This window comes from Vombatus ursinus, unplaced genomic scaffold (assembly GCF_900497805.2).
Source record: "Vombatus ursinus unplaced genomic scaffold, bare-nosed wombat genome assembly UNPS02011572.1, whole genome shotgun sequence".
In the NCBI taxonomy this organism is placed as follows: domain Eukaryota; kingdom Metazoa; phylum Chordata; class Mammalia; order Diprotodontia; family Vombatidae; genus Vombatus; species Vombatus ursinus.
This window is the reverse complement of record NW_020951350.1, coordinates 5,141,811-5,159,037: the sequence shown is the minus strand read 5'-3', so window position 1 is coordinate 5,159,037 and position 17,227 is coordinate 5,141,811. Positions and strand designations below refer to the sequence as shown.

Sequence of the window (17,227 nt, the reverse complement as noted above, 5' to 3'; positions counted from 1 at the left end):
GTGAATTTTGCATACAATATGCTGGAGAGGTCATATACTTTTCTTGGCAATGCTATAGAAAAACATTCCAGGTTTTACTATTCTCATTATACTAAATTTCAAGCGATTTTTTTAAAAAAGGAAACTTGAAGAAATTGGTTTATACATTTTTATATGATCTGAGAATTCTGATAGATGTTCTCCTAGTGGACCTAAATAACAGGAAAAAAAAATCTGGAAGAGAAAACACCTATCAATACTGAATAACAGTATAGTATTCCAGCAATTTACTGTTTTGCCACTTAAGTCAAAAACTACTGATAAGAAGTTCTTTACATCTAAGTATATTAGAATTTAGAGAGATATATTGCATGTTAACACATTGGCCATGATAGGATTTTTGGTTTTGTTTTTTGTTTTTTTGGTGAGACAATTGGGGTTAAGTGACTTGCCCAAGGTCACAAAGCTAGTAAGTGTTAGGTGTCTGAGGCCGGATTTGAACTCGGGTCCTCCTGACTTCAGGGCCCGTGCTCTATCTACTTCACCACCTAGCTGCCCCCATGTTAGATTTTTGAACAAAGCAACTCATGAAAAGGAGTACTAAGGGTGACACGATCTGTACTGATGAAGAGAATACCCACACTGATAAAATCTTTTGCAGCATAATATAGTAACTTTCATCTTGGAGGCTAAAATTTAACTGTAATATGCATAGCACTCCTATTTGGCAACCATTTTGTACGTTGAAACTATACTTAAATTTTCCTTATTGAATTTCCTTTATAGTTTTGTGTGTCTACGTGCTCATATGTACGAAGAATAAATAAAACTAAATTATAATTTCAATTTGGTGGTAAGGAGAGAGACAAAACTGGTTACCTGCACAAATCATGCTAACATGTTAGTGCTGTTCATGTCCATGCAGATGGAAAAAAATGTTATGCTGAAAGACAAAACTGGTTACCTGCACAAATCATGCTAACATGTTAGCGCTGTTCATGTCCATGCAGATGGGAAAAAATGTTATGCTAAAAATTAAAGAATACCCTCCAACAACTAACTTTTCTCTAAACCTGTCACTCAAAAGCCAAGAAAGATAGATGCTAAGATGTTGCAATCTCATTATGCAGTTCATTACCACAAAAAGTAATCAGTAATAGAGTATGACTGTGACAATTTAAGCTCTAACACTCAAGGATCAGTTTTTTGCTGTGTAATCATTTAAACTACAACACAGGATAAACAAAAACAAACCTAACATTACTTAAGGATTAAGCTGACAAATAATTATGATTAGTTGCTGAGCATATATAAAATGAAAAATTACTACTGTTTTATTTATATTGCATTTAATTGACTACATACCTGGTCAAAAAAAAATGTGGCTACTTAAAAAAAGTTTATTGTCAATATTCATGTCCCCATATATTTGTTAAAACTGCAAAAATATTGCCTTAAAATCCAATGAATTACCTAGCTCTCCTAACTCACTCCTAACTCACTCTTAACTCTTAACCTTTTCTTTAAGGAGAGATTTTTTAAAGATCATTTTAAGGGAAGAGGGAAAAGAAGCAAAAAAAGATTCTTCAACTAAGACTTCAAGGTCTTTTAGCTGTTTAAATTAATTACAAGTTAGAATTATTTGAAAGTCACCATCACTCATCACACAGAGATGCAGTGAAGTTTCAAAGACTGGAACACAATTTCAGATCCAGGGGAGAAGGAAAAAAACTGTGACTACAAATTTAGCTTTAAAAAAAAACCCCAAAAACTTCCCACTCAGAAATCAGGCCACCAAAGGAACTAGCAATTTATTCATTTAGCCTGACTACTGTTTTCTTCTAAATTTGCCCCTCAACTTATTAGTTCCTGCCAAGTCCCTACTCCCACGTGAAAACACATTTACAACTTTAAAAAGTGAAATATAAGAAAATATTAATATTTATATATTCAGAAAAGAACAAGCAGACAGAGCTAGACGTTGAGACTTAAAAGTCATGCCATGTATAATAAGGTTATAAGATTTCAAATGACAAGATTTGACCTTTAACTTCTGTCTCAGATTTCACAAAATACACAGGCAAAAAGCTTTGCAAATTTTGTACCTGTAAAAGAAATAATACAAGTTTACACAATTTAATGCTGTGATAAAATACTAATAGGTCTCTACTCATTTCAAGAATTAAAAAGTAATCTTGTGAATTTTTTAAAGTATGTAAAGAGGAATTAATCATAAAAGCATGGTACAGTAGGAGCACTAGACTCAGGGATAGGAGAGACCTAACTTCAAATCCCAGTTGTGACACTTTATTTGTACAACTGTGGACAAGTTATTTAACCTCTCCCAGAGCCACTTTCCTCATATGTAAAATGTGTGTAATTACCTCCCAAGGCTGGTATGAGGTTAAAACAAGATAATGCATATAAACTGTTTCTTCAAACTTTAAAGAACTATATGTCAGTTATTATTTCATCTTTTACATAGAACATAGCACTTATACCTTAGACAGTAAGGTGCTTGAGGGCAGGGACTGGTTTTGTTTTGCTTTTGCTCTGTAACTCCCGGTGCTTAACAGTGCCTGGAAAACAGTAAACTTGTTGACTGAAAATAGCTGGGCTCTCATTGAGTTCAGGAAAGGAAGCACTGAGCATTCATATAGAATCCGTAGTTTTGTTGTTTTTTTTTCTTCCTTTCTCTCATGTGCTAAGATTTTCAATCTCTTATTACTATCATGGACCAAAAGAACTGATGAATTTCTTACGAATTAACACTTGTTCTCACTCTAAGTGTCATTAGACAGCACCTGAAAAATTAGCCAGGTATGTTGAAAATGCGCTTCTGCTTACTTTTTTGTTCTCAAAGTTAGTTACTTCATTGGGAGTTTTTAAAAACTATAGTGGTGTGTACCTAAGCACCTGATAAGGACAGCAACCAGTTAAACAAACCTTTAGGTTGTGAACAGAAGCATGAATACAGATAAAATGCAATGATTTCTGAAGCACTTAAAATAAACTTTAGTGCTATGTCAGCATTAGCTTTTTGGACCAAGTCAGTCAATTACTAACTTCAACTAAGGTATGCCATTTGGAGTAATTCGATTTCACTCAGATGGACAAAGCACTGCCAGTGATTATTTTAGAGATTTTTATCTGCTTCCCTGAAGAACAGCCCACGTAGATTAATTTTTATAAAATAAATCAAGGCAACATATAGTAAGTATTACAAACTGAGTGCTTCTTATTTCTTGATCTGTAGTTATTTCATAACCATTCACTCAACAACCATTATCTCTTATTTGCAAAGGCACAGTGCTTGCTAGATGCCAATACAAAGTATACAAAGAACAAATAAAAAGTAATTGGGAGGCAGAATAGAAAAGGGAGAGGAGTGGTTAAGATAAGGAAATTCCACACTAACAAATGGCACTTCATTTAGCCTCAAAAGGAACTAAGGATTAAAAGTGCCAGAAACTGAGGGAGAGTATTCTAGGCAAGGGGGTACAGAAGGGAATGTGGGGGATCCTACGCCAAAGAACAGAGGTAGGAGACAAAAATATCACGTATACATGCAGTTTAGCTTAGGATAGTTATTGTGTTTAGCTTAGAACAGTTATTATTGTGAAATCAGTCTAGAAAAAGAAGTGGGCACTAGATGATAAAAAGCTTCAAACACCAAACACAGGAGTTATATTTTGTCCTAGAGGCCAACAGGAAGCTAATGAAGCTTCTTTAGCAAGACAGTGACACAGTCAGACCTGTTCTTCAGGAATATCAATTTAGCAGATACATGAAAAACTGAATAGAGAGGGGAAAAGATTGGAGCTAGGCAGACCAAATATGAGGTTATTGCCATAGTTCAGGCAAAGGTATAATGCGGGCCTGAACTAGGATGGTGGCCATATGAGTGAAGAGAAGGGGATAGATGAGAGCAATAATGGAGACAGAAACAAAACTTAGCAAATAATTAGATGGGAGGGGGAGGTGCGATGAAGGAAAGAGAAGTGTCAAAGATAACTTAAAGATTGTAAATCTGGATGACTAGAAGGATGGTAGTACCCTCCACCAGTAAGAGTGGTAAGTTTAGGGGGAAAGATAATGAGTTGTATGGGAAATGTTAAGTTTAAGATGCCTCTGGGACACCCAGGTAGAAACATCCTGGTAATATACCAATCCTGGTAATTAATGGATGGTAATATGGACTTTGGACTCAGGAGAGCTGAATGAATAAAAAGCACTTAATAAGCATTTACTGTGTGCCAAGGACTATGCTAAATATTGGGGAGACAAATGAAGAGTGACTGATATGTAGATCTGGGAGTCATTTGCATAGACAACTGAATCCATGGAAGGAAGGAAACAAACATTTATTAAGTGGCCATTATGTGCTAGGCACTGTGCTAAGTGCTTTACAAATATTATCCCATTTGATTCTCACAACAACCTGGGAGGTAGGCACTATTATTATCATTCCTATTTTCCAGCTGGTGAAATTGAGGAAAACAGAGGTTAAGTCATATAGTAAGCATCTAAGGACATACTTCAACTGAGGTCTTCCTGACTCCAAGCCCAGCTATAGCCACTGAATCCCCAGGAGACCAAGAGAGAGTATACAAAAAGAGAAAAATCTCTAGCAAAGAGTCTTGGAGTATACTTGAACCCTGAAAAAGACGAGCTGTTAAAATATTTTGGGCATCAAATACTAGATTAACAAAGCAGCAAAAGGTAAGCTTTCCTTACATACAATGGTTACTCTTCCAAGTCAATTTAATTTTGATCTAGGTGATTGTCAGCTAATATTAATTCAGTTCTTAATAAACATATCTGTGCTATACAGTAACCTGGAACTAACATTTACCAGAGCAGCTTCTGTGAAATGTTAACAGGTTCACTGGTCCAGTATAACAAAGAGAGGAAGCATAGTATAGTCAATGGAAGGAGTAGTGGAAAAGTAAAAAGTCCTGGTTAATTCATTATCTAGTTATTATCATGTTATTAGCAGATTGCCCCCTACAGGGCCATTTCATCTTAAATAAAATGAAAGAGTTGAGCTAAATTATCGCTAAGGTCCCTTCCTCCCAGGTGAATTTATGGTCCTTTTATTTTTAAAATTAATTTATAATTTATGGAATAAAACAAGCATTTCTATAACATAGTAAAATTAAAAAGATGATTACACATGAAACTGCAAATCTACTGTGCACAACTTGCTATTTCTTTGAAATATACAACAAAATTATCATGTAAATTTCTTTTTTCTTCTTTTTTCTTTCCCGCATCTTAGAAATGGCTATCATTACAAACAGTATGTGTGTATGTGTGTATGTATATATATATATATATATATATATGTATGTATGTAAAATTATTCTATGCAAACATCTATTCATCCATTCTTTCTCTGGATGCAAATAGTGTCTTCCTTCATATGTCCTTTATAGTTAATTTGGGTATTTATAATAGTCAAAATAACTTATTTGCTCAACATCATTCTTAAAACAATACTACTATTAATATATACAATATTCTCTTGGTTCTAATCATTTTCCTCTTTATTATTTCATGCAAGTCTTTCCATCAGTTGTTCTTATAGCACAATAGTATTCCATCACAATCACATATCACAACTTGTTTAGTCATTTCCCAATTGATGGGCTTCCCTGCAATTTCCAGTTCTTTGCCACGACTACAAACATTTTAGAACATACAGGTTTTTTTTTTCTTTTACCCCTAAACATCTTTGGAAGTAGATCAAATAAGTAGTATTGCTGGGTCAAAGATAGTTTAATAACTATTCAGGCATAATTCCAGATTGCTCTCCAAAATAGTTGGATCAGTTGACAATTCCACCAACAGTGAATTAGTCCTTTTATTTCAAAAATTCGGCAATAATTTGTGAGGTAGAGGGAGAAATATGGCTATTAGGGCTAATTAACCAAGTCATACTATATGAGATGGACATTACTATCTCAGTTATTCAATCTGGATTTCAAAACCATTTTATTGTACGCTCAGATGTCAGCAAAACCCTAACTCTTAATACTGTATGGGGGAAAAAAAACTATATTTAATAGAGCCTTAAATATTCCTGATAATTTTTTCTAAGTCAACTTAACTGTTGTTTTGTTTTGTTTTGTTTTTTTAAAACAAAATGGGGGCCAGCTGGGTGGCGCTGTGGATGGAGCACCCACCCTGGTGTCAAGAGTACCTGAGTTCAAATCTGACCTCAGACCAAACACTTGACACTTACTAGCTGTGTGATCCTGGGCAAGTCACTTAACCCTAATTGCCTTAAAAGAAAAAATGGAAAAAGGCATCTTAACTTCTGGCTTATATCCTCTTAGGCACTTTCAGCCTCCTAAATACTACAAGGAATACTTGATCTTACATAATTAAAAGTTTCAGCTAAAATGTGTATCATTTGTCAAAGTGATTTGGAGAAGGATAATGAGTTGTTTTGGGCATGTTGAGCTTGAGGTGCCTCTGGGACACTGAAGTGGAGAGCGCCTTACAAATCAATAAGAGATCATTTAAAAAAAATTAACAGAACCTATGGGGCTTGCCCCAATTGGTTAGTCATTTTCTTATGTCTCTTAGACAGAGCTGTTAGAGGCAGTTTTCAGATAATGAAATCAAAGCTATCTAAAGTCATATGAAAAAATGCTCTACATCAGTATTGATTAAAGAAATGCAAATTAAAAGAACTCTGAGGTACCACCTCACATCTATTAGATTGGCTAATATGACAGAAAAGGAAAATAATAAATGTTGAAGGGGATATGGAAAAAGCAGGACACCAAAGTGCTGTTGGTGGAGTTGTGAACTGAGCCAACCATTCTGGAGAATAATTTGGAACTATGTCCAAAACTGAGCATACCCTTTGACCTAGCAATACCACTGGTAGGTCTCTATCCTGAAGAGATTTTAAAAGGGGAGGGGAGGAAGGAAGGACCTATCTGTACAAAAATATTTATGGCAGCTTTTTTGTGGTGGCAAAGAACTGGAAATTGAGTGGATGCCCATCCACTAGGGAATGGCTGAACAAGCTGTGGTATATGATTGTAAAGGAATTTTACTGAGCTATAAGAAATGATAAACAGGCTAATTTAAGAAAAAACCTGGAGACTTATATGAATTGATGCAAAATGAAGTGAGCAGAAACCAGGAGAATACTGTACATACATAGTAACAGCAATACTGCATGATGATCAATTGTGAATGACTTAGCTATTCTTAGCAATACAATAATCAAAGGCAATTCCAAAGACTCAAGATGAAAAAATGCCATCCACACAATCGATCTGAATGCAGATCAAAGCCTACCATTTTTCACTTTCTGTATTTTTTTCGAGATTTTTTTTCCCTTTGGGTCTGTGCCTTCTTTCATAGCATGACTAATATGGCAATAAATTTTGCATGATCAAATATGTATAACCTATAACAAATTGCTTACTGTCTCAGGGAGGGGGGAGGTAAGGAAGAAAGAAAATTTGGAACTCAAAATTGCTTCATATGAATATTAAAAATTATCTTTACATATAACCGGGGAAAAAATAAAATATTATTTTAAAAGATTTGAAAAAGAAGAGCTGTTAGGTAGTTATTACTAATGTTCAGGTCCTCCCTCTAAAAGTTCTGAAGGCCTAACTTCCAAAGGGGAAGCATAACCAATTGCCAAGATATATATTTTTTTCCAAACTAGATAAATTTTCCTATCCAGAATAGTATGGTAGGGTCATGTAGAGTGGTGAAATCTAGTTAAGTTTAAGCTTTTGCTCCAAAAAGTACTGTGTAACCCTGAAGCAAGCCCCTTAAACCAGTCTGTTTATCTGTAAAATTAGTATAATCCTCAAAGCACTTATTCTCAGAGGTTAGAGTGAAAGTATTTTGGAAACCTTACAGTGCACCATACTTCAGTAATAGAAGTATTCATATTTATCCTGTCCCAACTGATCCAAACAATAGCTCACATTTAGAGTGCTTTACATTTTATAAAATGTTTTCTGTAAGAAGCCATAACAATTCAAAAATATCATTGAATTATTATTGCATTCCATTTCAAGGTAGTAGATAACAGCAAGAATATGAAAATATGATAACCCACAACTAATTCAATGAGCCAATCAGCATTTATTGAGTATCTGTTGCGTATGGAACACTGAACATTCCAATGACATCTGAAAATGAAAGTACCTCACTCCTTTCTGGAGAGAAAAACCTACAAATTTATTGACCAACATAGTATGTGTACTGCAACCTCAAACCTTCAACATTTTATCAATCTCCAGAATATTGATTTTCATATCTACAAGTCTACCTTAAAAGCCATCACCTTTATTGTGCCAAAATCAAGCTACCCATATAAAGAAATATAATTATGTATATAGGCAAAAGATGATCTTTATTTTTCTCCTTAGTAAATGCATATAAAAGTTTGGCATAGCAGATACAAAATGGGGCTTGGAGTCAAGAGGCCCTGGATTCAAATCCTACACCTCAGATACTTACTAGCTGTAAGACCCTGGACAAGTCACTTAAATTTTATATTCCTCATTTTCCTCCTTTGTAAAATGTGGAGATTGAACTTTGTGGCCTCGAAGGTCCCTTCCAACTCTAAATCACATAAACCTATGACACACTGGGATGGGCTGAGGGGAGGAAGCTGAGCAAGTCAATAGACCTCTCAGTGCTCTAGGTAACTCTCTTAAGACTATTAAATTGGCATAAAGGGAGTTTCCTCACCTGGGAGTTCCTCATATTAATGAAACCACAGTATAGTCCCTATCTCTATTAAATACATTTGCTAAAGGGGTACACTTTTTTAATTATTCAATTTTGAAGTACAAGATAGACCATCATGAACATACTGACTTTTAAATCATTCAAAACAAAACAAAACAAAAAAACTACTTGAATACTGAAGCCAAGATCTTAAGTGTCAGTTCTCTGTGTCTTCTTTAAATCTTACCACAGCTTATTTTTGCCTTATCTCTACCCTGTATCTAAATGCCAATATAAATTTCAAGTTCTCATTGATATTTATCACCTCTTCTCCTTAGAATCTCACAGCTAGCAATTATTTATATCAGGTGATTAATAAAGAATGCTAATTTCATTTTCTTCCTTTTCTTTTTAAAGCTACTTATGTTGTTCTAGGGAAAGGCAAGTTGCCCAAAAACTAGTAATTTCCCCCACATTTATAAACTGCCTTAAAATGTGGCCTGCTTGGTATAGCTAACTTTACTATTCTATACCAAACTAATGCAACCATTTTCACCCCATCCTTCAAAAATGATGCTTTCCCATTTGAATTCAAATTTTCTCATTCCTCTTTCTAGCTATGCACTTCACAGGGCTACTATGGGAAAAGTGCTATATATATTAAAAGCTATTATTATTTCATCTTTCATGAAATCAGAGACCTTTTAAAATGTATGTTCAAAAGTCATCTAGCTTATAACTTTCAAGTCATACTTAAGGAAACTAAGCTTAAGCCATTTTCATAAAGAGATTCATTTACTTCATTCCTAAAATTTTATATAAAACACAAACTCATTGAAATTTTTTTAAATTGCCTAAATCTTTTACTTCAAAATTTCATCCTGAAAATTTCATTCAAATTAAACTTCTTTTAAAAAAAAATCAACTTTGAACAAAAATAATTCATTATTTATAAGCTGCACCTTCATGCAGGGGAATTTTTCAGCATACAAACAAGGCCTTCTTGTATTTATTCAGTATTTTCAAATTTCTTCAAAACTAATAGAATAAATTCATATTTCCTTTTTAAAGTCCAAACTTCATAAAATAACTTTACTCTTACTACAATGTTAATTCAAGTCTGTGTAAAAAGTTTATAGAAAAACTTGATTAATTAAAGTTAGAAAAAAACAAGTACTTTTTCCAACTTACTATTATGTTTGTTTGCAAAAGTCTTCTGGCTGATATTTAAAATGGTATTCAACAAAAAAGTATAATAAACATCTTAATTTTATACTAAATTTTTTCAGCATTCCTTTTTTATTTCTTCATAATCTAAACGGTAAGTGTAAACTTTAAGATGCTACTCACCTTACTAGCCTGTGTAGTCTGAATAAAGATGGAGTTTTCATGATAAAGATGACAGAACCAACAATAAGGAAAATAGCCTCTAGCAAGTATAAATTTCTAATCAATTCTCCAAAGAAGAGTCCTTTGTTTTCCTGAAAGCAGCATCTCTCTATGGGTTTTCTCTTTATACAGAATCAGTGAATCTCAAAATTGGAAGCAACCTCAGCAGTTATCTAAGATACACTCTAACAGGAGAATTCCTTCTTATAATAACCCTGACAAATGTTCTTCAGCCTCTGCCTTTAGACTTTGGTGAAAGGAAACCCTACTAACTTCCAAAGGCAACCTATATTCCATTTTGGGAAGCTCTAGTTCTATAAATTTTTTCTTAAATTAAGTCCAAATTCTCACATTTACATATGTATACAGATTAAAGACCTATCTTTTATTTATACACACACATATATGTATCTATTATATTGTATACCTTTAGACTCCAGTAGTGATTTTCATGATGAGTTTCTACTTAAAATTTCAATTTTAATACAATTTTTACAGTCTCAGCTAATTGCTGAGCTCATGATCACTTAGAGAAAATAGAAATGATGATATACATTTTTGATTTACAAATCAATGAATATCTTTCAGAGTGCGCACAGCTACAATACACTTAAAAGAAGACAAAAAGTAGGAACAAAACTTCATAAATGACAAAAAAAAAAAAATTGGTCCTAAACTTCCTAGGTTTTTAAATGGCTTTTACTTCACTTTTAACCTAAAAAGTAAATGTTACCTACATTCATGAATGAATTCAATTTTGAACAACCTCTAAAGCAGGGCTTCTTAAACTTTTTCCAATCGAGAGACCCCTTCAGTGCTTATCAAAAGAACTTTTCAACTTGACCTTTACTCTAAACAATACCTATCAATTCAATGGGACACAATTCAAATTTTTACTTTTCTATTTAAGGCTCTGAATAGATAATGATTCTGACAATTTACTTTATTTCAATATGTGCTTTATTTAATAAATATATTATGGATACTTACTCCTATATTTAAGGCAATAAAATCCCAAAGATTCCAATCTGGAGTTAAGGGGAAAGAACACTTGGGGGTGGAGCCAGGGTGTTTCCCTCAACAACTCATTTTATCTTTCTGAGCATCAGTTCCCTCCCTCATCACTAAAATGGTGATAATATTTCTATTTCCTACCTCACAAGATTTTTTAAATGCTCCAATGAGATACTGCAAATGTGGCCAAGCTAAAAACATTAGCAAGTTTTATTCTGCAGAGATCTTCAACAAAGTCTATTTCAAGAATGGTAGATTTCTAGATTTCCTATTTATTTACAAACCATTTGGAGAAAAGGCAAAAAGTTGTCTAACAAATGCTGTATAAACTCAGTATTTTATATCTAAGTAGCATGCCCTAATAAATATTTAGATTTTACATAGTAACTTGGGACTCAAAGTATTAAACACAGATACACAGGATAAGAGTTTCATCCTATCCCATGGAATAAAGAAAAAAGTACTGAGCATGTTACCTGATCAGCATAAACATGTGGTCATTTTTACTCTTCACCCATAGGGGTGTAATGGGTGCATAAAAGATTCTTTTGTTGCTCAATGGAAGACCCAGGTCCTCTGGAGACTCTTCCTCTAACAGATATACGAACAAAGCAGATGAAAAAACATAAGTTCTTCCTCCTACTGGGCAGGTCACAAGTGATGTGTGTTGGGTACCTTTTTAAAGCTCACCTCACTTCTAATTGCAGCTCTACCATGAAGAGTTATAACCCTCTCAGGTTATAACCTTTACTCATCAGGGCATCACAAAACAGTCTCTTTTGCTCTTCTCTAATATGCTAATCATGAATTAATGTGTCTCATTGTCTTGCTTGAGCTCCATGAGGGTAGGGACCATGTATTAACTAAACTTTTTTTTTAATCACCTCTCCCCCAGCATCTGGCACAATGCCCTGAAGAAAAACTATAGGCACCTAAAATCTTGGTTCAATTTAATATGTAGAAATTCAATCTCAAAACTATGGACCTATCTAGACATCATCACCAACATCCTTAGGTACAGGGTAATTGGGCCCTTTAGCCTGAGAAAGAGAATGAGGACTTGTACCATCCCCCTTCCATGGAAGCCAGAAGTATTCCCAAAATAAAATCTAAGCTTTGAGTCACATTAAAGATTCTAGAAAAATCCCTAAACCATTTCTCTTAAAGAACTAGGATCAAAAGGTTTTGAAACTGTCCTAGAATAAACTGCAATAGGATAAAAAGTATCATCTGTCAAGTGTATTCTGCATGAAGCCCACAAGTAATGTCTCTTCCATTTCATATAGGAATATTAGGGAAGGGGCATATACAGAATATTCTCTGTTTTAAAAAAAAAAAAGAAAAAAAAAGGACATTCTGGAGCACTCCACTTCTACCAACAGAACACAAAATAAGTGTACTCTAAAAATTAAAATTTTAGGGATACTTCAACCAAAGAAATGCTGTTGAAACACTTCCCTCAAATTCTGTCCAAATGGCACCAAAAGTTATCACACTACACTTGCATAGCACTTTACAATTTCATAATGTAATTAAGACATCTATTTCATTTGATCCTCACAACAACCCTGTGAGGTAGGTGGGGTGGATAAGTTTTAGTATTTTATTTTACCTGTAAGTCAGAGTAGTCACTTGCCTAATGTTCACAAAACTAATAAAATGATAGATAAAGAAATTGAATCCTTAGACAACAAAGTGCTTCTTAATAAGATCTCTCCCACTGAAACTCCAAAATATGGCCAGGAATGGCTAGGAAAAACACACTGAGGTGTTTTTATCTCTTCTATTCTTATCTACAATATGAAAGTTAAAGGAACTTTTTTTGGAACTTTTTTTTTCCCATGACAAGCAAGAGACTACTCTCAAGTTTTCAGGAAAAATCAAAGAATCAGTTCAGTAAACAAAGGTATGTTATAGCTAGTTCTCTCTGTCTATCTCTCTCCTCCCTCTCACTCCCCTAAAGACTTTGGAGTACTAAATATGCATCCAAGCACTTCCAATTAAAAGAGTATAAATTCTTAGCAAGGTGGATTATCTATAAGCCCAAGGCAGTACGTGCTCCTGACACTCCCCACAACCTAACTTCTGCAAAACCATGCCTTCTTAAATATTATCTGCCCCACCTTGATTTCACACGTTCATTAAACATTTGTTAAGTACCTACTAAGTGCAAGACACCGATATCAAAGGAGATACACAATTAAGACTCATTTCCTAAATCCTGGAGCCAAAATCTCACTCCCGACCTCCACCCCAACCCACCTCTAAAAGACACAGAAAGCAAAATACCTGGGATAGTAAAATCCTGGTGCAGTTCTGGATAGGACTGCACCTGTGATTTCACTAATGTAAGGAACTCCAGGATGAATCAACTCCCTCTACTAATGTGCACAAGCACCTCCTCTGTAACTTATAGTTTTAGAGTTGCGCAGAGCACTGAGGAGTTATATGTCTTTCGGACAGTCACTCAGCAAGTATGTGTCAGAGGCTTAATTCGAACTCAGGTCGGCCTGGCTCCAAGGCCAGTTCCCTTATCTATTATCCTAAAATGTCTCTTTTTATCCTATTCTGGAAGACCCCTTAATTAGCACAGTATAGAGGGGAAAAAGTTCTCTGTAGCCTATAAGCACTGTTTCTCCTTACAGGATCTTCTCATACAAAAGCACAGGGACATGCATAAAAAGTTATACATGGATACATGTACGTATATGTATACCAATAAAAGAAAGGGATGGAATAGCTGATTGCAAGATATTACAAATTAAGAATGGTACCACGGGCAAACTCATGTGCTACAGAATCATGAGAAGCGAGGGACTCTTGGGTATCCCGTTTTCCCTAGGGTCCAAAGGGAAACCGTATCTGGGTCTCACTCTTTGGGCAGGAAATACTCCCAGCACAAGGATCTGAAAAACCCTAATTCTCTTTATGCTAAAACGGTGCCCTAGGGTGCCAGATGTTCCTCAGGCTTTCTAAAGACCACGGGCGCTATCATCCCAAAAGAGAGAACAATGCACCAGCACAACTTTTCCTTTCAATCTTCATTGTGGACTCTCAACAGGACAGGAAATATTTTTCAGGGCACTTTCGGGTGTTCTTTAGAATGCCCACTTCCCACACATACCAAGACGATACATTATCTAAAAGCCTCTTAAATCCAAAGGCAAGAGAACTCATATGGCAAGCATCCAACTCAAGTTTGGAGAGGCGGGGAAAGGGGCCTTACTCCTTCTCCCCTCCGAAAAATAAAAAGTGGTGCAGGTGCTCAGCGGCAGTCCCCGATTCTACTCAGTCCCAAGGACAGGGACACTCTGACCGACGCCCGCTCCCCCTTCAAGCCCGGAGGTGGGTGGGGGAGGGGCCATCAGGAACCCCTCACTCCCCTGAGGGGCCGGAAGACGAAGGGCCTCAGACTGTCTCCTCTTTCCCGGTGTTCAGAGGGCGTGGGTTAGCCTGGGGAGCCCGTCCTCCCGGTCCCCAGGCTGTAAGATGGGGCCGAATGCGCAGTAGGCCCCGGGCCGCCGCCATGGGCCCCACTGGCTGTCAGGAGACAGCTCAGCCGAGAGAAAGAGAGGCAAAGCGAACTGACTCCCCTATTCGACCGAGGAGGAGCAGCACCCCAGGGGATGATGGAGGGGGTCCGGGAGGCGGAGAGAGGAGACGTACCTCCGAGACCTCATCTTCATCACTGCCGGAACCGCCGCCGCCGCCGCCGCCGCCACCGCCACCCCCGGTCCGGAGCACGGCGGCTGCCAGCTTGAAATCCAGCGCCGCGTCCCCTCCGCCCGCGCTGCCACCGCCACCTCCACCTCCACTACTGCCACCGACACCGCCGCCACCACCGCTACCACCGCCACCCGGCGCGGGCCCGGCCTCCCCGAAGAGTCGCACGGTGCGGAGCCCCAGCCCGACCCCTCCCGGTGGAGGTGGCTCCGAGGCCCCGGCCGGGGCCGAGCGCGGAGTCACAGAGTCCAGGTCCTCCTCGAAGGAGCCGCCGCCGCCGCTCCCGCCGCCGCCGTCTGTCAGCATAGTTCGCACGCGGAGCCGGAGCAGCAGCCGAGTAGCCCGCGGCCGCTGCTGCCGCCGCCGCCGCCGCCGGTCCCCGGAGCGAGAGGAACTGCAGGAGGAAGAAGCTTCTCCTTCCCCCAGTCCCAGCAGCGCCACTAACTTCCCACAACCTAACCTGCTGCCTCCCACCCCCCCACTCGCCACTGGCTGCAGAGCTCCGGCGGCCGCCGTTTATTGGCCGCGGCCGCCCGTCGTTCAGTCCCTTCGTCACGCGCTGCTCGCTGGCTCGAGGCCACCAAGCTGCGTTGAGCAGCGCAGGCCGAGGCGGTTACGAGCGTCCACCCTCTACTCCGCGCGCGCTAACTTCCGGTCTTTCTCTGTTCTTATTGGTTAACTCCCTTGCCCATCTCTTCACAACCTTAATGTGGATTAGCCGGCCGTGTCGTCAGTCCTGTTAACCCCTCACAATGAGGGATTTCATTGGCGCGATAAAGTGTCGGTCATTTGGTCACGGGACGTCGCGTGGCACAATTGGCCGGTTAGTGTGGCAGTCGTCCCGCCCCCCATCTGAGGTGACGGGAAGGGACTGGGGAATCCCCAATCCCGATTTTAGTGCTGGGGAGAATGACGCCCAGGGATAGGTGAGGTTTGAAGTAGCATTCACTCTCCAGTTGGTTGGGCTTCCGTGGCACCGGCCCAAAGAACCAGAGAGGGAGGGGGAAGAAGAGGGCAACGCAGTTCCTAGGCGCCGCTCTCAGATAGGCGCGGAAACTATGGCCGATCAGAGAAAGTACACCCTGTGATTGGAGGGAGTGCTGTCAGTCAACGAAAGGCTCCGCCCCTCCTGTCGAGCTGTGATTGGAGGAACTGACCGTCAGTCAGTAAAAGCGAGCTCCACCTCTTGGGCAGGTGAGGCTGCGCTTCCCTTCGAACCCCACCCTCCCGCGTTCTCCGCGGCTTGCTCCGGCTTCTCCTCCACGATATAGAAGGCGGAGAGTTGCCAAGGGGAGGGAGAAACGTTCGGGAGCTGTGGAAGCCTCGGGCTTCTTGGGGTCTGGCCCCGCCCCCGCCCTGTGGTGAGGCTCTTGTCTTGGGGCGCGCGGAGCACACTCGGGTAACCGCTCCGAAGAGTTTCCGCGGGAGGCCTTCCAGCCCCAGCCTCGGTGACTACGCCCAGGTCTGGGCGCGGGCAGCTGCGAACCGGAGGGTCGGTGCATGCCCCTCCCCCCCGCCCCGAGTGGCCGCCGCGGCCTCGGGGGCCCCCTCCCCTCCCCCCCCCCCCCCCCACGCGCAGGGTGTCGAAATAGGCCGGGCCCGAGGGGTCTGCGGGGAGCCCCCGGCCAGTGAGCGCAGCGTCAGCGGCGCAGCCAAGCACGGGACGCGAGGGCCCGAGGACCTCGCCCGGCCCAGGGCACAGGGCCCAGTTCGGCCACAGGCGTGTCCGTTGTCACAGAAAGCAGCCTGAGTGGAGACTGCTTTAAGGCTCCTCCGGAGAAAGTTGTATGTGCTCTTGGCACGACTGGGATGAAATTTGGAAGGGACTTCATTGGACAGCTACGGGAACTGTGCCTCGATAAATAGATCTGCTGGTTCGAGGTCACACGGTTAGGTAGTGGCCGAGCTAGGGACAAAATCCAGGCCTTAAGATTACCAGGTCCAGTGCTTTTTCCATTCCACCTGCCAGGCCTCTGCCCTCTGTTAGCCAGAGCAGGAGAGCAACCTGGGAGAAGCTTCAGTTGCCACGTGGCCTTTGACCCAGAAAATGTCAACATGATAATGAGTTGGCTAAAGATTAAAGATTTGACACTGCTTACTGTCTTGCATCCTTAGTAAAACTTAATTTCTGTACAGCTTGATTGTGCAGTATTTATTGTTTCATCTGTTTTGAATTAGCGACTGAAAAATACCTTTGCAAATGGAATCTGGTAAAATCCAGTTTCTGCAAAAATATTAGGAAACTTCTGATGATTGGCAGTGTATCCATGACATGATAATTTATTTCCCTTTATGTGAAACATTCAAATGACCCTAAAGCATATTAGATAAGCTTGGTATTTTCAGCTACTCAAAGGAGTTTATACTTAATGGAAAGGAATTCTTCTGTAAATACTAGGCAAGA

The 17,227-nt window shown here is 39.3% G+C and overlaps 1 protein-coding gene across 3 annotated transcripts in view; it reads right to left on the bottom strand.

Annotated features, from left to right (window-relative positions):
* Positions 1-15,129, bottom strand: part of ANKHD1 (ankyrin repeat and KH domain containing 1) — a 119,779-nt gene extending 104,650 nt beyond the window's left edge. For all 3 annotated transcript variants that reach the window (XM_027856582.1, XM_027856581.1, XM_027856583.1), the window contains exon 1: positions 14,767-15,129. In XM_027856582.1, the coding sequence (XP_027712383.1) occupies positions 14,767-15,129 (363 nt within the window). The remainder of the gene's footprint in view (positions 1-14,766) is intronic.
* Between the last annotated feature and the right edge of the window lie 2,098 nt (positions 15,130-17,227).